Raw genomic sequence first — 24,070 nt, forward strand, 5'->3', positions numbered from 1 at the left:
CAACACAATTCTCATTATAAAAATAACCTCTAAAAACAACCTCAAGGTTATGCTGATAAACGTTAGGAGTCTAAACCAGAAATGGCACTCGGTGGAAGCAGTCCTCAGCCTGGAAGATGCTGACATTTGTGCAGTCACTGAGACCTGGTTTAAGGCTGCAGAGAGCACCCCAGCTATACCAGGTTACATTTCCTTCTACACATTCAAACCACAAACTGAAGGCATGAGAACTAATGGAGGTGGTGTATCAATATTCATTAAAGATTAATACAGCTCTAGATTGGTTAAACAGCACGATTCCCTTGAATTACTTCAGGTACAGTTGACTGTAGGTAAGACTCCTGTTCAGGTCATTGCCAGTGATAGGACCCCCTCCATGAATCAGGGCATCCACTCAGCCTACTTGGATGTACTTGAGTCAATCAAGATCCAGCCAAACACCCTGGTTTTGGATGACTTTAATTACTTGTCCATAGACTGGGTAAATTATACATGTTCTAACTCACTTGCCCAAAGGTTCCTGGACTTTGTTAACTCTAATGCCCTGGACCAGCTGGGTGACACACCCACAAGGGGCTCAAACATCCTGGACCTGGTGCTTACCAACATGAGGAACTGCTGCACCACCCCCAGTGTGTGGCTATTCCTGGTGAGATCTGACCAGAAAAATGACTCTCGCTAGAAGTAACTATATAACACAAGATCCCTCCCCTCTTTAGCAACAGCTAGATTAAAAAACTGTTCCAGTGCCAATTACAACCTCTTACATGGTGCCATAAATAGCTTCATAGCCCCTCCCTCCCCAGTGACGGAACAGACACCTATGCTGAGTTATACACCAATGTTTTATACAAGCACCTGTACAATTGCAATGACTCTGCCATACCTGATAGAATCAAAGCAAGATCTTCAAGGGAAAAACAAGCTGCCTGGTGGACAACTGCCAGTAATAGGCTATACAATAGGTGAAATAAATTGCTGCCTAAGAGTAGGATGGAATGGTCTCAAAACTGGAAACACTCCCTCCTCAACTTAAACAAGCAAGTAAGACTCTTAGTGAAGACCTCCAAAGCTAACGCTAACTTCAAATCCAAATTAGCTTCCCCTAATTAAGGATAACTACATGGCGTTCTTTAGTTACGTCCATAACCTCAAAGGTAAGGCCCATATTTGCACTGAACTCGTAGTTAATAGTAAAACATATGTAGAACCTGTGGATATGACAAACCTGCTGGCTGACAGGTTCAGTGAAAACTTCACTCCCCTGTCCCTGCCACATATACCCCAAAGCATCCCTAACACCTGTCCCCCACCTAGTATCTCTGAGGATCAGGTCTTAAATGCCCTCGACACAGCCTCTATGGGACTAGACAACATCCTGGGCTGTGTTCTGCATAGGTTAAACAGGAATTAGCATCACCATTGGGCACGCTTTTCAATCATAGTCTAAGCACTGGCTTCATCCCAGTGGAATGGAAAACAACTACCGTCATCCCTTTGCACAAATGGGGTGCATCCGTGGAACCCAGGAAATTATAGACTCATTAGCCTGACAATCCTTATCTGCAAGGCTATTGAACAAATCATCATGGACCTTATTAACAAAGATGTAGGAAATCTCCAAATGCTTGTCCCCACCCAGTTTGGCTTTGTCAAGGGGAGATCATGCCTATTAAACTTGGTGGACCTCTTCAAGACAGTCACCAAAGCCCTAGACGAGGGCAGATCTGTGTATACAGCCTACCTAGGTTTAGCCAAGGCCTTTGACACAATCACCCAAACTCACCCAAGTGGGTATCAACCCATATATTGTCAGGTGGGTTGCAAACTGGTTCACTGATAGAACTCGTACGGTACGACAACCCTATGTTTCTAAAGGTTAACAAACATTCCATTTATGTTGCGCTGAAGATGCCATAAGAAGGCTGAAACATGCATGTCCACAGCTAGAGAGGTTTGTCTTTATTGACCTGAATTTGTCCATAAATAGACTTGAAAAAGTCATGGACATTCAGAATTGCCATATAGCTGAAACACCCGATGTCCTTAAAGGGTCATTTGCATATATCCTATGTTGCCTCTAACACAACAGGTTTAAGGAATCGCATAGTGGAAATCTAGCCTTGCTGGATTTTTCTTTTGTTTTTTTACTGATTGTTTTTTTTTTCTGTGTGACCCATTTACTCGTTTTAGCAAAAGAAAGTAGGTAAATATTAGGCTTTTGCAATGGGAATTTTTGTAGTTCTAAAAGAATTGACAAACTTTTCCCCACACTGTCATGTTGAGGTGTGAAAACTCTCACTGCAGTAAATGATCCTTGCTGTATCATAAGTAATAGGACTCTGTGTACTACTACCAAAACCTTTAGTGGGAAGTTTTTTTCTCTCTCATGAATGATGCAGAAATGTGCTTTACTAGTTCCTTAATTATTGTCATGTTCACCCTCCTTTTATTCTATTTCCTATTAATTTATACTTTGGTAACAAGGAAAGTGAACTGGTCCCAGAACCTTTTTCAGCCATGACTTGGGCTACATTGGCAAAGAAAATAACAAGTATTAAATGCATTTAGCAATACAAAGAAAAAAAATTCTGACATAAAGACATTGACCAAGATTAAATGTGCAGCACGTAGCCAATGTGTGACAGTGACCAAGCAAAACATTAAGCAACATTTACTAGAATTTACACATTAATAATGCCTAACTCTACTATGCTGTTTATCGTAAGTAACTAATTGTATTCGCCCATATTGCACATACATACATATATATATATATATATATATATATATATATATATATATATATATATAAAATAGTTTAGTGTGTGTTTGTGTATGTGTATAAAGTACATGTGTACAAAAACGTGTGTGTGTATATAATGGAGAAATAGACTGATTATATACCTGTGTGTGTATTTCATGTTCTTTCAAGAAAAACAAATCAAAATGGAAATTTTGTGTAACTGTATGCGTGTCTATACATAAACACACAGAGATGTATATGTGTGTGTGTGTGTGTGTGTGTGTGTGTGTGTGTGTGTGTGTGTGTGTACAGTGGATATAAAAAGTGTACACACCCCTTTTAAAATGTCAGGTTTTTGTGATATAACAAATGAGAACACAATAAATCATTTCAAAACTTTTCCAATCTTTAATGTGACTCCAGTGATTTTACTCGACAGAGGCACTGAGAACTAAGGTCAGGTGGCACGATGCCAGGGTAATCCTATGGGCTGTACAATGTACAATTCAATTGAAAAACACACAAAGCTGTTGGGGGAAAAATATAAAGAATCAAAAACTTACAATAAGCTAGTTGCATAAGTGTGCACACCCTTAAATTAATACTTTGTTGAAGCACCTTTTGATTTAATTACAACATTCAGTCTTCTTGGGTAGGAGTCTGTCAGCATGGCATATCTTGACTTGGCAATATTTGCTTACTCTTCCTTGTAAAAGTGCTCCAAATCTGTCAGATTGTGAGAGCATCTCTTGTGCACAGCCCTCTTCAGATCATCCCACAGATTTTCTATTGCATTTAAGTCTGGGGTCTGGCTGGGCCATTCCAAAACTTTAACTTTCTTCTGGTGAAGCCATGCTTTTGTTGATTTGGATGTATGCTTGGGGTCATTGTCGTGTTGAAAGGTGAAATTCCTCTTCATCTTCAGTTTTCTAGCAGATGCCTGAAGGTTTTGGGCCAAAAGTGACTGGTAGTTGGAACTGTTCATAATTCCCTCCACCTTGACTAAAGCCCCAGTTCCAGCTGAAGAAAAGCAACCCCAAAGCATGATACTGCTGCTACCATGCTTCAGCGTGGGGATGATGTTCTTTTTGTGATGCAAAGTGTTGTTTTTGCACCAAATGTACCTTTTGGAATTTTGTCCAAAAAGTTAAACATGGTCTCATCAGACCATAACACATTTTCCCACATGCTTTTGGGAGACTTGATGTATTGTTTTGCAAATTTTAGCCGGGCCTGGATGTTTTTCTGTGTAAGAAAAGGCTTCCATCTTGCAATGCTCCCCATAGCCCAGACATATGGAGAATATGGGAGATTGTTGTCACGTGTATTACACATACACGGTGGTGCATTGGTTAGCATTGCTGCCTCACAGCAAGAGGTTCTCCAGTTCAATCCTCGGCTGGGGTGCCTTCTGTGCGGAGTCTGCATGTCCTCCCTGTGGTCGCGTAGGTTTCCTCCGGGTGCTCCGGTTTCCTCCCACATCCTAAAGTCATGCTGCAGGTGGATTGGACACTCTAAATTGGCCCTAGGTGTGAGTGTGTGCGTGTATGTGCCTTCTGTGGAAGGTTGGGCACTGGGCTGGCAACTCGACACCGTAAAACTTCACTGCCAATCATGAGCGGACAAGGTGGTCCGCTATGGCGACCTCTAACCGGGAAAAGCTGAAAGAAGAAGAAGCAGTTGTCACACGTAGTACACAACCAGTACTTGCCAGAAATTCCTACAGCTCTTCAGTGTTGCTGTAGGTCTCTTGGCAGCCTCCATGACCAGTTTTCATCTGGTCTTTTCATCAGTTTTGGGGAGACATCCAATTCTTTGCAGCATCACTGTCGTCCCATATTTTCTCCACTTTTTAATGACTGTCTTCACTGTGTTCCAGAAAAAAAATAAAAAAAAAATAAATAAAAAAAAAATCTTGCTTTTTTCCCCACTTTCTGAAAGTTAAGAAAGTTCAGTTACAGATTTGCTGTTCTGAACTGTTTGGAAGTTTCTAGAAGGCCAGTGCTTGCTTGGGCTAAAGGGAAGTCTCTGTGTTCACCAGTGGGAATGGTTAACGCTGAACAGCCTGCCTGTCCCTGGAGGAGTGGTTACTACCTAGAAGCTGTAGTTTTATTGCCCATTTTGGGTCAATTCTAAACTCCTTGATCTGTCGCTCTTAAAACCCGGCTGCCTCGTGGTTTTGGCGTCTTTTCAGGCTTGCTAGTTGTTGCTGAAGCACCTACCAAGGGGAGAAAACGCTGAGAGAAGAAAAGGAGCCACTTTTGTGATTTTAAGTATTTTCTTCTGATTTTTTGTTAAGTTTTACTGCTTTGCCGCCTACTTTTTGGCATTTTCCGGCTTGCTAAAGTTTATATCTGTAACAGTACTTGAAACACATCTAGAGCCTGTTTACTGCATTTCCTGTGTTGCACTTAATTTAAAATATATTTTTCTCTAAAAACTGCATTTTACCTGATTTTGGCCTAGCACTCAAGTGTGGGGTCATTTATTGCACTGTTGTGATTATTTTGCTGCTTGTGTATCTCTGCTACCTTTAAACTACAACAAAAAGAAAAAAAAATCTTGCTTTTTTCCCACTTTCAGAAAGTTAAGAAAGTTCAGTTACAAATTTGCTGTTCTGAACTGTTTGGAAGTTTCTAGAAGGCCAGTGCTTGCTTGGGCTAAAGGGAAGTCTCTGTGTTCACCAGTGGGAGTGGTTAACACTGAACAGCCTGCCTGTCCCTGGAGGAGTGGTTACTACCTAGAAGCTGTAGTGTTATTGGCCATTTTGGGTCAATTCTAAACTCCTTGATCTCTCTCTCTTAAAACCCTACAACTCTCTTTTGGCGCGGTTTTGCGCACTGAGCAGCGTCGGGCAGCACCGCCTAAACAGGTTTAAACTATTCCAGGCTCCACAAAGTCTGCTCTTCACTTTTTCCCTTAGAACTGTTCAAACTCTCAAAGTAATCACTCTATTCTCTTTCTGAAGCCCTGCACTTGCTCAGCTCTTATAAGGAAACACTAACTAACTAAAACACTACACTCTCCTTGACTTCTCATAAGTATTAGGCTCCCGATTGGTCCTTCCTGATCAAGTGAAAAATCAGTTCCCTTCCCTAATCTGATCAGTAAGAAACCAGTTCCCTATACTAATCTGGTATGTCCAAGGGTCAGTTTCAAGGTTACTCTCCAGTCCAGCTGGTGAATCTGGGAATTTTGAGGCAATGTTACAATTGCCTTATGTACACAGACAACTGGTGTGAATGACCTGAGACATACCTCCCTGGACTACATGAAAAGAGACATAGAGGAGCTCTCTGACCATGTAGCCCAGGCTGGTATGACCCTGACCTTGAGTAGCATCTTGCCCTCACCAAGAATGATGCCACAGTATAAAGACAAAATGATCAGTTTCAGCAATTGGCTAAAGTATTGGTGTCATTCAAAGGGGATCCAGTGTCTGTCAGCCTGGGATGACATGCTCGACAAGCCACGTTGCTTCGCTAGGGACAGCTTGCACCTGTCACCCTTAGGCTTTCATATACTGGCCAAGTCTCTTGCCACCCCCATAGTGCCTTTTTTAGGCAAGGCTCAAAAGACAAACCCACCTCCATAGACAACCCAAGGATAAAAAACTAAAGGTAATGCTACTCAATGCCAGAAGTCTAAACCTCAAGATGCACACACTCGAGGCTCTCCTCAGTACGGAGAAAATCGATGTCTGTGCAGTAACAGAAACCTGGTTCAAGGCTCCTGAGAGCACCCCAGCACTACCAGGTTATAACTCATACCATGCGTTTCGGCCCCAAAACTCGGACCGAAGCACAAAAGGAGGGGGAGTATCTATATTCATCAAAGATACCTACACCTCCAGGTTAGTGGCACTGCACGAAGCATTGGAAACAATCCATGTGCAACTAACAGCGGGCAAAACTGCCTTTCAGTTTGTAGCCTGCTACAGAACACCCTCCCTATTACAGGAACCCCACTTGGCATTCCTGAGAACACTGGAGAATATGAAGGTCTCTCCAAACACTATCTTATTGGGTGACTTCAACTACCCAAACATTGACTGGGAAAACTACTCAAGCCCAAACACCCTCGCCCAATGGTTCCTTGAATCTATAAACTCTAACACAATGGAACAACTGGTCACCACTCCCACAAGAGGGAACAACATATTGGACCTGGTCATCACCAACATGGGGACTGTGTTCCACACCAGAGGTAAACCCCTCATTGGTAAGATCAGACCATAAACAAATTTCCCTGTACATCCATATCCTATCCCCACCCCCAGCCAAGGAAATCACTGTAAAGAATTTCTCAAAAGCCAACTTTGCACTTCTCAAGACTGAGGTGGAATCCTTCAAAGCCCCTGAGCCAGAGGATAATACAGCCCAATCCGCAGAATCCTTTACAAATGCATTCTATGAGCACCTGCAGGAATGCATGGATCGTGCTATCCCAGATAAAACCAAGACTCACTCCTCCAAAAACAGGAGACCGGTCTGGTGGACCCTGGCCATAAATAAGCTATAAAACAGAAGGAGGAAGCTACTACATGACAGAGCAAAATCTCAAAAAGGGAAGGCATCTCTGATCAGTATTAGCAAGAAACTTCGATCCCTCATAAAATCATCAAAGGCCAGTTTCGAAAGAAAAATTGCCCTAGACACTAAAGATAATCACAAAGCCTTCTTTAGTTATGTCAGGAACATGGGCGGAAACTCACAGATATGCTCTGAATTGTTGCATAACGGTACAAAATATACCAAACCTACAGACATAGCCAACAATCCTGGCTCACAGATTCAGCGCAAACTTCTCCCCCCCTTCCCCCCCAAAGGAGCAAATGCCTATCCCAACTGAATGTAACCTCCCTGAAATCACAGATGCACAGGTGAAAGCTGCCCTCTCCAAAGCAAAAAACACAGCATCTATGGGACCAGACGGTGTCCCAGGCTGTGTCTTACACGAGGTCCAAGAAGAACTGAACCCTCACATTAAGTCACTGTTCAAACTTAGCCTTAATACAGGATATGTACCCAAAGAATGGCGTACAGCTACAGTGGTCCCACTCCACAAAGGTGGTGCCACAACGGACCCCGGAAACTATTGCCCCATAAGCCTGACTAGTCTGGTCTGTAAAGCTATGTATTATCATGGAACTCATAAACAAAGACATTGGCAGCCTCCAAACACTGGAACCTACCCAATTCGGCTTTGTTAAGGGCAGATCTTGCCTCTTAAACCTAGTTGATTTCTTTGAAACAGTTACCAAAGCCATAGATGAGGGCAAGGTAGTCCACACAGCCTACCTGGACCTCGCAAAAGCCTTTGACACAATACCCCACTCGGGCATCATAAATAAGCTTACCAGCTTAAATATCAACCCCTATATCACAAGATGGGTTGCAAACTGGCTCAGAGATAGAACCCACATGGTCAGAATCGCAGGTGCCATGTCCGAATCCAAACCAGTTACAAGTGGCGTCCCACAGGGCTCAGTTCTGGGACCTCTCTTGTTCGGTATATACTTCTCTGAGGTTCAGGATAACACAGGGGGATTATGGCTGACAAAGTTCGCAGATGACTGCAAACTGGAGGCCATAATCGAATCTCCAGCTGACACAAGCATCCTCCAAAAGGGTCTCACAGAGACGGATGCTTGGTGACAGAGCCACGGCCTCAAGCTAAATGCTAAAAAGTGCATAGTCATCTCCTTTGGGAAAAACAAGGTGCCCACAAATTACCACATAGGTGGTAATCCATTAAGCTGGAAGAAGTAATTAGAGATTTGGGGACCAACATAGACAGTAATCTCTCCTTTGATAATCACGTTGCCAAAGTGGTTAGAAAGACCTTCTATATAGCCCACCTTATCACAAAAGGGTTCGCATCTAGATCAAGAGAGGTCATTGTGCCCCTCTACTCATCACTCATCAGGCCCATAATTGAATACAATGCCCCTTTTGGGATGTACTTTACCCGACACCTGCAGCAACTGGAGAGACCCCAAAAGTACCTCACCAAGAGGATCATGGGCTACAAACAGATGTCCTATGCAGCTCAACTAAAGAAACTCCAGCTCTACTCAGTTGCTTACCGCCTACTCAGAAGTGATCTATGCCTGACGTACAAAGCCATGTCAAACCCAGAATTAATGGACATGCTCCACCTCAAAAAATCCAAGTCCCTTAGAGCTACACGCTCCAGGGACCTAAACCTCAGCACAAAAATAAATAGGACATGCTGGAGGGACAGATTCATTTCCCAGAGGCTCCCCTCACTCTGGAATAGAATCCCAATTCATGTTAGACATAGCCCCTGATCCTCTTCAAGCGAAATCTGGACGCGTGGATGGGAAATCGCAAATTCACCCCTGGGGATCTCTTCTGTGTCCCTGCTAGACAGAGGCACAGTAAACTAATCTTAAAAGGGTACCTTCTGTGACCTACTTTACAGAGGCACAGTAGGCTAATCTAATAGGGAGGCGGAAGCCAAATACACTCTGGCTAGGCTTATAAATGCCCTAGGGCAGATAGCCTAGTATCTACCTATGAACCATGGTATATCTAATGCTGTGGAAATTTTTTGTACCCTTCTCCTGACTGATACCTTTCAACAATGAGATCCCTTTGATGCTTTGTAAGCTCTCTGCAAACCATGGCTTTTGCTGTAGCAGGCAACTGAGTAAATGTCAGGAAAATCCTACTTGGACAACTGAACTTTATTTGGGGTTAATCAGATTCTCTTTAATTGATGGCAGATGTGTACCTAAGAAGACTGAATGCTGTAATTAAATCAAAAGGTGCTTCAACAAAGTATTAATTTAAGGGTGTGCACACTTATGCAACCAGCTTATTGTATATTTTTTATTTTTTATATTTTTCCCCTAACAGATTTATTTGTTTTTTCAACTGAATTGTACAGGTTATAGATCACATTAAAGGTGAGAAAAGTTTTGAAATCATTTATTGTGGTCTCATTTTATTTATATCACAAAAACCTGGCACTTTAACAGGGGTGTACACTTTTTTATATCCACTGTATATAAAAATGTATGTATCATGTAGGATACTATGGGATGCAGTACTGTGTTTACATGCACGTCTGACTCTGTGTGTGTGTGTGTGTGTGTGTGTGTGTGTGTGTGTGTGTGTGTGTGTGTGCGTGCGTGCGTGCGTGTGTGTGTGTGTGCGTGCACGCATGTGCATTTAAAAACAGTTAAGTACTTCTGATTTCCTTTTCTTAATGTTTTTAATGCAAGGGCACATAGTAAATGTATGTTAAATTAAATTCAGTTGTATATTGTTGCCATCAATTGTCACATTTCCTTTGTGGACTACAAAATGCTCATGCACTCTTAACAATGTAAGGACTGACTCAAAGTCAGTGGGAATCTCTTAACATGTATATGCTTGTACCAGATACAAAAAAAGCATAAAAGACCTATTTATGAACAGTATCAGTGCACCTAGTTGATAGGGCTGCCACTTGTCTCTCTTTCTGCAGTTCTGTCCTGTGTGTGTGTGTGTGTGTGTGTGTGTGTGTGTGTGTGTGGGTGTGGGGGGTCTTGAAAATGGTAAATGCACTGATACTTTACAAAGAAATAAATATATTCTGACTTTCTCTAAATGTCATAGAAATCTTTGATGCTACGTTTAAGTTATCTTAACATAAATAACCAACATTTAAAGCTTAGCATTTCAGTACTGTGTTGCTGCTTATGTAAATTTGTCAGAAGGAGGTGACAGTTGCCGTTAAACCCCTGACTGATTGATTCATTTGTTTTGCTATGAAAGCGGAGTGTTAAGTTTTCCTCCCCTCTGCAATAAAACGGAAAACAGTTCCACAACTATCTTTTTTTTTTGTATCAGCTGCTGTGCTCCTGACATTAGCAGGATTAATTGCCCATCTAAGATTGACAGCAGTACCTGACCGGGTAAAGTAGATTTAACTGTGTCTATGGTATGTCATGCAGGCGGAGATGAAGTCATCTGCAAAGTATGTGAGAAGTTGAGCTTAAAAAAAAAAGTAGGTGGGCTTTCTCTTCATTTGACTCCAGTGCAAGGAAATAAACATTTTAAATGCACAAGCAGGTTTCTGATAGCTACACAATGCTGGAACCAAATTGTAGGGAGAAAAGAAACCTAAAGATTGAGTTAAACTGTAGGAATGGTTGGAGTTTTCCTGTAATCCAGAAAGATAAGATAGTAGTGAGGAGATTTTGTGTGTGCTTGTACTTGCATGTGCATGCTATGTGAGTGTGTGTGTTGCCATCAAGGATATGTGGAGAAAGTGTACGTAATGGGGGGCATTGGTAAGTCTCCCACCAGTACTGGATGATGTGGCTGAGATTGGTTATAAGATTCGCAAGAACCTATAAACCTGGGAGAGGCATGGTTATTCTTCATATAAGGAAGTTTTTGTATTTATGAAAGCATGATTGACAAATCAGTTATTAGAATGGGAGGTTGGAGCTACTTCATCTTAATCTTTTAAAAAGACTTTGGTAGCTGGAAGAACGGGACTGAAGAGAATGGGGAAGCTGCTTTGGGCTGTCAAATTCATTTGCATTAATCAGACTTGTCTGTTTCTACCAAATCATTTTCTTTTTAAGGTATGTACACCAGAACTGTTCCCTTTATTTTTTACAAGAAAAAGGTAGCGGGAAACCTGCAAGCTGATTATTTGTGATGTTTGAAGGCAGTCCCATGGAGTCCATTGTTGACCTTGAGTATAACTGTTTTTGATCTGTAAGTAATTTAGACTTGTGTGTGCCCACATGCATGTGAGCATGGTAATGTGGTTTTATATACTGATCTTCATTTATTGGATAAATTAATTGCATTGATATATACTGTTACTATATGTGAATTTTCTTTCTTTCTTGTAACTTTTTATTTTTCGTATTGTACATGTCTAAAAAGGGTTCATGATGAATCACATCACATAACCCTTTTCAAATACGTAAGAAAATAAATGGCATCTATAAGATACTGTTTTAAATTGCATTTGTCATATTCCAAGAACAGTACTCTAGGAAAATCTGCCTTACGGAATTAAGGAGCAGTCTGGATCCTTTTAATAACTGTTAATTTGCACATCAAATGTTTTGTTTAATAAACAAATTGTTGCATCATCAGATCTTGTTTGCTTAATGTTTTCTTTTTCTCCTAATACCGCTTTTACTTTCTACAAATACTTGTACATTAGCATTATTTACTAGGATTTTATAAAAAACCAGGATCGTTAAACTGAAATTTATATTCATACATATTTTCTTTTATCTGGCCACCTTTGTCAATTTTAATATCAAGTATATATTTTAAATATTGTAATTTCTGTAATGCATTTTGCATTTCCTGTTTGAAATTGCTTTTTGAAAATTTGAAAGTTGTAGGATAGCTTTTCAGACTGCATCAGTGCTAAACCTCCTCTGTGGTCATGACCAGTGAACTTTGTACTAGACAGGGAATATGGAGAGACAGTTTTAAACAGATGGAGGAGACCATCCATGGAGAAATGCAAACAGTCATCAGTGCTATGGTTCACTTTATCTGTCTGAGGAAATATGTCTATGAATCCTCTCCTGTCTGAAACCTGTGACCTGATCTCTGATACCTGTCACAGCCATTTGTGCCCTGATGACCAAGAGCTACTAGTATGGGCAGCCACTTGCTAGAATGAAGGTAATACTTTCCAGTTAAACCAGCAGTGGCTAAAATAGGTGTCAGATCCCAGGAACAGGCCACAGTAAGAAAAATAAAATAAAATAGAAGTCCTAGTACAGGCATTTTAATTTTTCTGCACTTATTCTTTAATGTATGGAAATAGTGATGCTTTTGTGACATTGCAGTAGTTCAAGCATTTTACTTAAGTGTTTCTGTTTTCTGTAATTTCAACACAACACTGGCACACTATCTTTATCAGAGCCTACATTTTTTTAAAGTTGTTATTGAAGTTATAATGAGACCCAAATTAGTAATGCTGTATTTTCTCTAATTTTAGCTTATTTTGTGAGTGATATGTCTAGTTGCTACTTGAAGCAACCACGGGATTTCTGCTGCATCAGTGTGGAAGCACAAGAGGTAAGTGACACATTACAGATGGGTTGCAAACACCATGGTAATGAAAAAGAGAAATGTGTATAGCTACTCAGTTATTTTGTTTTTCATGCAGACCTGGTACCATCAGCTAGTATGAGTGGCTGTCCCACCCTGTTATCTGCATTCCTTCCCTTTCCTAACCTCCCTGGTTAGAGGTCCCTCAACTTGAGCAACACTGGCAGATTAGGTCAACTTTGTAGAGGTCTGGAGATGGTACATACTGTGGGAGTGGGTGCTTTTCTCACTAGGTACGTCATGAAAGGGGGCATGCAATGATTTCATGTGGTAAATACCAGTATCTCCATGGTGGCATCTCCCTTAAAGCACCCAGTTCTCCAGTCTCTGGTACTGAGCTACTGTCTCATTAGCAATGCCCAACCCTCTAGTCTGTGGTACTAAGCTACTGTTTCAGCAACAATACTCACCCCTCTATTCTGTGGTACTGAGCTACTGTGTCAGCAGCAATACCCACCCCTGTGTTCTGTGGTACTAAGCTACTGTCTCAGCAGCAATACTCACCCCTATATTCTGTGATACTAAGCTACTGTCTCAGCAGCAAAACCCACCCCTGTATTCTGTAGTACTGAGCTACTGCCGCAGCAGTAATACTCTCCCCTCTATTCTAGAGTACTGACCTACTGTCTCAGCAGCAAAATCCACCCCTCTACTCTGTGGTACTAAGCTGCTGTCTCAGCAGCAATACCCACCCCTGTGTTCTGTGGTAGTAAGCTACTGTCTCAGCAGTAATACCCACCCCTTTGTTCTGTGGTGCTGAACTACATTATCAGCAGCAGTACCCACCACTCTACTCTGTGCCAATGAGGTGACGTCACAGCAGGAGTGTCATCACTGCTGCCTGTGATTTTATGTGTACAGCCCCCCCCCCCCCCCCCCGGAGGAGATGAGCAGGCTCTTGCCTCATCATTCCTCTTCATTCACCACTCCTGCTCCATAAGGTGCTGCTCATACTTGAGATCCCTGAGTTGTAATTGTAGATTCAACTCTCTATGCTAACACAGCAGGGTTTTTCATTTACATTATTCAGGGAAGCTTTATTTGGTCTAGCTAATGAATAGAAATGGGGAGAGAAAATTAGTCACCCAGAAGAAGTCTGCCGAGATGAGGCTTGTTTCCCAGTGCAGCAAGGTAATCCATTAAATAAATTGGTAAGGACCTCATACTTTCAAAGTGTCATACAGACCTTTAAAATGCTATAAAATAGTTGCCTTTAATACTCTGTCAGCATGCTTGCTCTGAGGAGTTCTGTAATAGCTATATATGACTCTTGTATTCCTATTGAAAGATGCTAAGTTTTAAGATGAGAGTTGTCAAGATTTTGATAAGGACAGCACTTTTAGCATAATGAATATGTACAGTATGTGTGTGTGTGTGTGTGTGTGTGTATGGATTCACTTTATATCCTCGAAATACTGACATATCGAAATTCAGTATTTTAAGCCCATAAAGTGGAATCCTGAAAACAATGCAACCTCAGAAGTGCGAAATTCAAAACCTCTCACACCAGGGATTTTGAATTGGCGCTTCCGGTGTGTCGCTGTGTTTGTGGATTCAGGTAAGTGTTTATTTGTTAAGGGTTTTGGGTAGGGGCTGTGGTGCGTGTTAGTGTGTTTTGTTGCTGTGATGTGTGTGTGCAAGGAGAATGTAGCTTGTGTGGTGGTGTTTTGTATGTGTTTGTATGTAGTGCAACCTCGGAGTTAGAATATTTAAGTAGGGGGGGGTGTGGGGAGAGAGTAGTAGTAGAAAGCTTGTGTCTGTGCGGAGGAAGGTGTGTGTGTGTGTGTGTGTGTGTGTGTGTGTGTGTGTGTGTGTGTGTGTGTGTGTGTGTGTGGAGTAGAAGTGCTAATTCAGAATCTCCGGTGTGCGAGATTTTTAATTTCATGCTTCTGAGTTTTCGTTGTTTTAAGGTTTCGACTTTATAGCCTCAAAATACTGAATTTTGATATTTCAGTATTTTGAGGATATAAAGTGAATCCGTATAAATATATATATATATATATATATATATATATATATATATATATAAAATATATATGTATATATATATATATATATATATATGTGTGTGTGTATGTGTAGTGTATGTGTGTGTGTATATATATATATATATATATATATATATATATATATATATATATACACACACACACATATATATATATATATATATATATATATATATATATACACACACACACACACATACACATACATATATAATTTTTTTGAGTTACTCCTCAGTGCAAGTATTAAGTTATGTATAAAATCGATCAGTATTTAATGGTTCTTTTTCAGTGAAAGCTTGGCAATCCAGGGGGATTCCTGATACCTCGAAAATAGCCTTTATAAAGTGCAATGCAGATTTAGATAAGCTAGTTTCTTCTTAAGACCTAAAACCCTTAATTTTTCCTCTGTACAATTTCTGAATTCCTTGAAATAATGACAAGCTTTTAGGGAAATTGTAACTGGGAACAATGTTAAGTAATTGGTCTTGCCAAATACATAAACAGTAGATTAAAAAAACTTTCTTGTTATGCTTCATGTTTTTTTAAATCTGAAGCACTACTGCTAACACTTATTCTGTAACAAATAATCAGAGAGATTCAAAAGAAAAGTTTAGTATAATTACACCAGAATTAGAACAAGTGAAAGGTACCATTTTAGGTAACAAGGGGTACCTATCAGTTTTATCTTTTTCCTAAATTTCTTGAGTGCAGATTGGACAAAGTTCCATCTGGCTGGGTTTAGTTCTGCAGTGCTGAGATCCCTGATCTTGTTTTTTCCATAGTAAATCAATGCCAGTGCAGTTTCTAAGTGATTCCTTTGTTTTAGAGATTACCTTTTTCTTTGTATTGATGCAGATATATACAAATTAGGGGGAGTGGGGAGTTGCCCCCTTGCAATAAAGACACACAATTTTTTAACTGGGTTAAGTTTCCTACAATTTGGAATCATAAGGTTGGTTCATCCCCAAGTTTTGTAACCTGATAAGTCATAATCAGAGCCACTTTTAGTGAATAATAGTGCTTTTAGTATTATGTTTTTGGAATGAGCAATGATGGAATCCAAATAGTGTAGCAGGAGATTCTGGCATAATCAGGGAAATAACACAACTATATTTACATTTATTTAAATATGTAGTTATCCAAGTTCTGGGATTAGTAAAAATAATTGAAACTGTAAATCAAGTTCAAAACCCAACAAGCTCAATGGTATAGAAGCAGGATGCACACACATACTACATGTAAGCCAAGTTTCTTTAGCAGCCTGTGTGCCAGAGGCTTGACTGGAATTGGGTTGTTGTATTAAACATAACAGCGCATGATTTAATTTGTTCATTTAAAGGTATTCAGCACACCGTTTCTTAAAGCTAAATGTAAGCTAATTGAGAGCATGCAAGTTATTATTCACATCTGGGAGAGAAATAGAGATAGGACAAGATAGAAGGTATCTGTGTAAGGGAGAACACAGGCTATAGCTTGTACTTTCTGCAAGATTAAACCAAACTTTTGAATAGCTAAAACTTGTGGGTGTAGCTGTCTGTTTGGGGCAACCACCCCTATATTTGGGGGGATAACTTCCCTTGTTAGAAAGTGTATATAGTTCTCTTTGTTTACTGTGTATTAGAGGGGTTGAGTTTAACATGTTTTTAGTTTACTGTTATTTGATTATTTTTAATTGAAGTACAAAGTCTGTGAAAATGTGTCATGCGGTCAGGCAGTGATGTGAGACAGTTACTGAATACAAGATCAGCCCGTCAAGCATTACACAATGCCTGTAATTTGCAGGTTGGAAACATATATTCGAAGGAAGTGTCATGCAGAATATGTGAAAGATTTGAATGACTCCCTTATAAATTTTACCATGGAATGTGAATAGCATTGCAGGCATAGTCAAAAAAGCAAAAAGTACTGAATTATATTAAGACGTATAATGTTACAGGTGAGACATTAAGATATAGATGAACATGTGAATATGGCAAAGAAAGGACTTCAGAATGGATGTTAAGTAGAGTATCGGGGACAAAGGAAGAGAAGTATAATAATGATTGTGAGAGGGGCTCCAGTAAGATAATATTGATAGATTTGTGATAATGAGTTATTGGCAGGGAAGGAGGATTACATTGGCATGTATTTATATTCCACATAAAACTACTGTTATGGAGCTTGAATTTTGAGAGAAATAATTAATTTTCAGTATGAAATAATGTTTATGGGTGGATAATGAAACCTGATTTGTAATAGTGAGGATGTATCAAGGGGACCTAGAAAGGAAACATAACACAAGATGGCAGATTTATGAAGAAATATATGAAAATATTTGGAATTCAATATGTAAATTTACTGAAAGACACAGTATAATATATTATTCCCTTTAGTACAATAAATGTGCTAGACTGAATAGAAACTGCATTTCACAGAAACATGGGTATTTAATTGAAAGCTATGGAACACTTCCAGTAACAATTTCCGATGTGCCAATAAAGATTAAGATAAAGTTGCAGGGCAGTGAAGCAAAAATGAGACACTGGTACTTTTTTACTTATTTGTTAATAACAGAGGAATATGAGGAATGGAAAGTGGAAATGATTCAAGTGTTATTGGGGAAGATAGACAACTTTTCAAAAGGGATAAGTGGTGAGTGGAATAAAATGAAAATGGAGTTTAAAAATACAGTAGAAGTAAGACAGGAAAAGATATGGGAAAGAAATAATAGGTCTTATATACAGGGGTTGTCAAATGTCAAAGTACTGCAGAGGAATGGGAATCTCACAGAAAAAGAGTAATTGCAGAGGGATAAAGTGAAAATAAGAATATTTAATAAACCCGAAAGGAAGGCACTGGTAAGGCAAGCTGGATATCAGTCAAGAAAATTTTATTGTTGACACCAAAGCACACTGACAAAAAAGACAAATCCACACAAACGCTTTAACTGTTTTCACCGTGTTTTCGTCTTATAACTTCATCAGATGAGCATACCAACAGTTAAATCCATGATTATATTTAAATTTTAAAAACCCAAAAGCCAATCAAATGAACTGAGTGATTAAAAAAACGCAAAAATAAAAGCAACAGTGCATTTCTAAACAGTAATATAAAATCACTGTTTAAAAATCATTGTTAGTTAAAAAGAACTGTTTAAAAACCTTAAAAAACACAAAAAATAGACATTTGAACATGTTAATATATCATAATAAATACATTAAATAATAAATATGTAAAATCCATATATAATTGCAATGTGTTTGTGTTAAAACCTGTCTAAATAGCACCATCTACTGACCAAAGTTGTGAATTACAACTTGGCAGATCTCAATTTTAACACAGGCTTCAAAGATACAAGCTGAAGTTGTTAATCTTCTTCCTATTCATCATTGATGGGTTCGGTTCCGAGCCCTCGGAACAGAGTTGGCCTTATACCAAGCTTACGTGCACCAAAAACTCTCAAGCTAAACTGCTACCCACAATGCCCTTTGCTCAGTTACCGCAGATCTCATTTGCTGCACAGCCATATAGCAGCGTTTCACCGAGCTCTCCAGCCAAGTGCTTTTTTCAGATAGATTTACTAGTTTGAAAAAGTTTTTTCCTCCTTTTATAACTTGTTCTTGTTGTTATATATTGCTTCAGCTTTACCCACAGGTATTTTTCTCTTACCATTGTTGGTAATTTCTTGGTATTTCTAACTTTCTACCTTAGCGGTATCTTGTTACCATTGTTTGTATTTGCTTTCTGTCTCCTTCATTTCCTCTCTTTCCTTGTGTGCGATAGTGTGTTCTGGGATGTCTGAAAAGAAAGGAGCTACGGGGTTTAAATACTGCTCTTCTTGCAGTGGTAAACTGCTGAATAGTGATCTCCATGAAGAATGTGCATACTGTTTGGGGGTTCCGCATTTGTCGGCGAAACCCCCGTGTGATATTTGTGCTAGTTTGAGTCAGCGGATGCTGAATGAACATCGTAACAAACTTATTTTAAAGGGCCTGCTTGCTTCACCTTTTTTGGAGGACATTTCTGCGACAGAGGTCTCATCCCCTCCTTCTTCGGACAAGAAACATCGTCGATCAGACCCCTCTTCACCAGCCAGTGACAGAGGTAAAGGTCACAAGAATAAGGCCCATAAGTCCTCATCTGAACATCGTTCTGCTTCCTCGGTGCCGACTACCACATCGGCTCGAAGTTTACCGAGGTAGCCTCATCAACGCCCACTCCAGCACAGACTGTTAAGGCACCCCATGGCCTCAGTACTAACCACTGTATCAATTTCTTTATCGGCACCGACTTCTCCTGTTTCGACTCCGATATCGGTTCCGACAACTACCTCGGAACCGTTCCTGTCATCCACACCTATAGTGACTTCTTCTCCAAGCCTGTTCACAGCTCTGACCATACCTTTATTACCTGTTGCAAAATAGGATTTGTCTGTGCCGTTCTGCGACACACCACGGACCCAATACTCATCCAATGTGGACCTGTTTGCCAGACAAGCCTGCAGCCCCTTTTAGGGCCGGCCTGACTTCCCCTCAGGGGCATCGGTGAGATCCACCAGGAGCCTTTCCAAATTGGATGTGGCACGCCTTTTTGATTAGCTGCTGACTGCTAGGGGAATCCGCCTATATCCTATCCCACAACTGGCTTTGGGTCTGTTTCTCCAGCAACCCCTACTTACTCTCCTCCCTTGGACCCCTCGGTTCCAAGGCTTATCTATCCAACTTTTACTAGAGGAATTCCTTCCTCTGCGCTGACAGCAACTATGTCTGAAGCTCCGAGATCCCTTTGGGTTCTGGTTCAGTCGGAGCCCACCCTTCCTCAATCTCATGCTTGGGGGGGGTGGAGTCCCCAGTTCCGATGTCTGTTCCGACAGTTGTGTCGGCCCCGACTTTGGATGAGAGGGTGACTACCGCTCCAAGCTTGATTGAGGCTCCATCCCCGGGGGCGGATTGTCTGGAGCGGGGTGTGACCCTGGTTCCGATTTTTGTCTTCTTTGGTTCCGGGCTCCCATTCCTCTTCGGGCGGGCCCACTTTCCGGGTGATGGAGAGGGCGCTTTCTGCTAGCAATCCTCCACAGTTGGTTATTCCTCCAGTTCCCTCTGAGCCGCAGCTGTCAAAGGCAACCCCCCCCCCAGGACTCCAAGAGCGCAAGGCCCAGAAGACCCAGGGCATTTCACTTTCCAAGTCTTCTTCGGATGTTCTCACCGAAAAACCCCCTCAGAAACGGGGGTGTAAGAGGAAACACAGACTCCCCGGAGGAGTCCCTCACAGAGGATATGGACTACGATGATGTGGAAGGATCCCCACAGTCACCCCCTGACGATGTCTCCTTCGGGGACATCATGGAAATCTTAAAACAGAGGGGTGACTGGAAATCCTTAACCCCTTCCTCAGAGGAATCCATATTCCTGCAGGCCTTTCACTCTTGGCCCACTATTTCTTGGGTGACCCCCCCCCCCCCCGCCAATGAGTTGGTTAAACTTTCGGGGCAGAGGGGGTCCCCGAAACCAGGGCTCCAGAGATTCCTTCTCAGGTAGCCCATATCAGTGCTCCTGAGGCGCTGTCTAATTGCTTTCCTCTAGAAGCAGTCAGGGGAGCGTTTCTCTCTGCACCAAGCTGCCTGGCTATCCATTACGAACAATCAGTGGGTGCAGAGAATCATTACCAGAGGCTACCATATTCCACTAATATCCTATCCACGACCTCCGAAATCCTTTCCCGATGTTCCACCCAGTCAAAGGGAGGAGGCAGCTTCTGAAATACGAAAGCTATTTCAAAAACGAGCCATCCAACAGGTCCCCTCAGATCAATGTGGATCAGGGTTCTACTCAAGATTCTTTTTGGTGCCAAAGAAAACAGGAGACTGGAGGCCCATTCTGGATCTCAGCCAACTAAACAAATCAGTAGTTCAGACCAAGTTCTGCATGGTCACAATTCAATCCATCCTCCCCTTTCTGCGGGCGGGAGGGTCTGTGGATGTGCTCATTAGATCTCCAGGATGCGTATTACCATATCAAGATGGACAAGTGCTCCAGGAGCCTCCTTCACTTCCAGTTGGGAGCCAATCACTATCAATTCAGAGCCCTGCCTTTCGGTCTCTCAACGGCCCCCAGAGTATTCACAAAATGTCTTGCAGTGGTAACAGCTCATGTGAGACTTCAGGGATTCCAGGTGTTTCCATATCTAGGTGATTGGCTTCTCTCCGCCCCCACCAACCATCTTCTGGTCAGGGCCCTCCACTACACATTGGCACTAGCGGAGTCATTAGGCATCACCATACACTGGGAGAAATCAAACCTTCAATCATCACAACTGGAATTCATATGGGCAGTATTCAACACTCAGTCAAGCCTAATTTCACTCCCTCTCCACAGGCTTCAGAGACTCAGGGCACAAGTTCAGGTGATACTTTGTCAAAGCAAGGTGTCTGCAAGGGAGATTCTTCAAACCTTGGGATCTATGGCTGCAGCCATCCCCATAGTCCACTTAGCCAGACTACACAAGAGATTACTACAATGGCTCCTTCAGGCCCAGTGGATACCCAACCTCCACCCCCTGAGCTCAAAGATTCTCATCACCAACATTTGCAAACAAGATTTCCTCTGGTGGATGATTGCAGACAAAAATCTTTGGTGTCATCCCTTCCAGGTTCAACAGCCCAGTGCCACTGTGACCACGGATGCTATCCTGATGGGGTGGGGGGCCACTTCCAGGGAAAGTCAGTCCAAGACACATGGTCCGAGGTAGAGGTCAATTTGCATATCAATGTCCTGGAGTTAAGAGCGGTGCTGTTGGCATTGCAAGCTTTTCATCCGCTTCTTCCATCCGGAATGATTGCTGTCCAGTCGGACAACATGTCCGTGGTCTGGTACATAAACAAACAGGGAGGGACCAAGTCTTATCCCCTTGGTCGCGAGGCCATGAGAATCTGGTAGTGGGCAATAGCTTCCAACCGCTTCCTGATTGCAACACATATGCCCAATTGTGGACAGACTGAGCAGATGCATCCTTCATCCTTACGAGTGGTCTCTCAATCCGAGTGTGGTGACAGAAATTTTCAGCCGCTGGGGCCAGCCATGCTGCGACCTTTTCGCCTCCCCTTCAAATACAAAATGCAGCAGCTACTTTGCCCTCTTTCCCCCTTTTGGGGAGTCACTGAGAGACACTCTAGTCCATGATTGGCCCATGGGTCTTCTTTATGCTTGCCCTCCGATTCCTCTGATTCCCCTTGTTCTACGGAAGGCTATTTGGTTGAGAAGCAGAGTGATCCTCATCTCTCCGTTCTGGCCTCATCAAGTGTGGGTTCCCCTCCTTTGACCTCATCTGTTTCAACCTCCTTGGATCCTAGACACTCGTCAGGACCTAATTTCTCACCCACAAGGGCTGATTCCCCTGAATCTGTCCACCCTCAAGCTGACAGCTTCATTTCTCCACTTCCATTAGTTGCCAGGCGGGAAACCCTCTCTTCACCTGTACAAGATATCATTTTGGCTTCTCATAAACCATCCACCAGAAAGCTTTACAGGGATAAATGGAAAAGATTCTCTATTTGGTCACGTAATCAGGAGCTAGACCCATTCTCAGCCCCCGTAGCCACTATTCTTCATTGTTTGGCTGAGCTGTTCGACAAAGGGGCCTCGGCCTCTGCCATTCAAGTCCATCTAGCAGCTATTTCCAACTTCCATAATGGGACTGAAGGAGTACCACTTATCTCCTCTCATCTTTGCAAGACCTTCCTTGAGGGTATTTTTCACAGCAGGCCTCCCATCAGACAGCCGGTGGAGGCATGGAATTTGTCCTGGGTTCTGCAGGCTCTCTCCCTGCCCCCGTTTGAGCCGGCTGCCACCTGTGATCTAAAATTCTTATCATGGAAGTCCTTATTCCTGGTGACTATAACGTCAGCAAGATGAATTTCTGAATTACAAGCATTAAGTATCAAGAGCCCTTATCTGATCTTTCATAAGGACAGAGTATCACTTCGAACTAACCCATCTTTTCTCCCCAAAGTGGTTTCTGACTTTTCATTTAACCAGTCCATCATACTCCCAGAGTTTTTCCCAAATTACTCTAACAAGGTAGAATGCTGCCTACATTCCCTGGATGTTCATAGACAATTGCGCTTTTATCTGGACAAAACTAAATCATTTCGCAAGTCAGACCAGCTTTTCGTTTCCTTTGCGGACCCTAGAATGGGAGGTGCAGTATGAAAGGTTACTTTGTCTAAATGGCTCAGGGATTGCATTGCCTTCACATGTTCACTTATGGAGGGATCTAAGCCTGGCCAAATCAAAGCTCACTCAACTAGGGCTATTGCAGCATCTGTTGCCTTCCAATCTAGGGCCTCCATGGATGAAATTTGTGCAGCGGCCATTTGGGCTAAGCCCCAAACTTTTATCAAGCATTACAAATTGGATCTGATCTCCAGGGGAAGAGCGGCCTTTGGTTCAATGGTTCTCAGGTATGTTCTTCCATAAGGGCCACCCAGGTTCTCCAAGTAGCTGGGGGACTTGGTCCCATCAGTGATGAATAGGAAGAAGATTAACAACTTCATATAAAGAAGTTATGTCTTACCATAACATTCCATCTGAGTTATTGATCATCTTCCAGTCATCACACCCTCCCACTGACCCCCTCCTAAGGTTGCTGGCGGATCTACTGGGTTTTTGTGGTGTATTAGTGGTTCTGCACAGAGATGGCCTCTGACTTATTCTTTCTCTATATGTTGCATGCAAACTCGATCTGAGGTAATTGAGCAAAGGGCATTGTGGGTAGTAGCTTAGCTTGAGAGTTTTTGGTGCACGCAAGCTTGGTAAAAGGCCGACTCGGTTCCGAGGGCTCGGAACCAAACCCATCAGTGATGACTGGAAGAAGATCAACAACTCAGATGGAATGTTATGGTAAGACATAACTTCTTTTTTTCATTCAAACCAGGGTATGCATTTGATTCTAAAATTAATTGCCAATATAGTTCCCTATATTCATAACGGGTTTCTCAAGGGCCACCCCAAGGATCTACAGGTAACACTTCTATAGCATAAAAACCAAAACTGGCATTAATAGAAGTTTGTGTCTGTACAATGTATTAATATTTTTCTTTTGGATGTCGTACATATGTTCATAAACCCGCATTTTAAATTTTCTCTCAGTTTTTCCTACATAAAATGCATCTCATTGATTGTATAAAGCTAAATAAACAATGTAATTTGTACTGCAATCCACATACCCCC

The 24,070-nt window shown here is 41.7% G+C and overlaps 1 protein-coding gene across 1 annotated transcript in view; it reads left to right on the forward strand.

Moving 5' to 3' along the window:
* STARD9 (StAR related lipid transfer domain containing 9) overlaps window positions 1–24,070 on the forward strand; it is a 1,457,104-nt gene that overhangs the window by 1,379,123 nt on the left and 53,911 nt on the right. The window contains exon 32 of the mRNA XM_044073541.1: window positions 12,743–12,822. Coding sequence (XP_043929476.1) covers window positions 12,743–12,822 — 80 coding nt within the window. The remainder of the gene's footprint in view (window positions 1–12,742; window positions 12,823–24,070) is intronic.

Source organism: Protopterus annectens, chromosome 6.part0 (genome assembly GCF_019279795.1).
Source record: "Protopterus annectens isolate FY-2018-M chromosome 6.part0, PAN1.0, whole genome shotgun sequence".
Taxonomy (NCBI): domain Eukaryota; kingdom Metazoa; phylum Chordata; order Ceratodontiformes; family Protopteridae; genus Protopterus; species Protopterus annectens.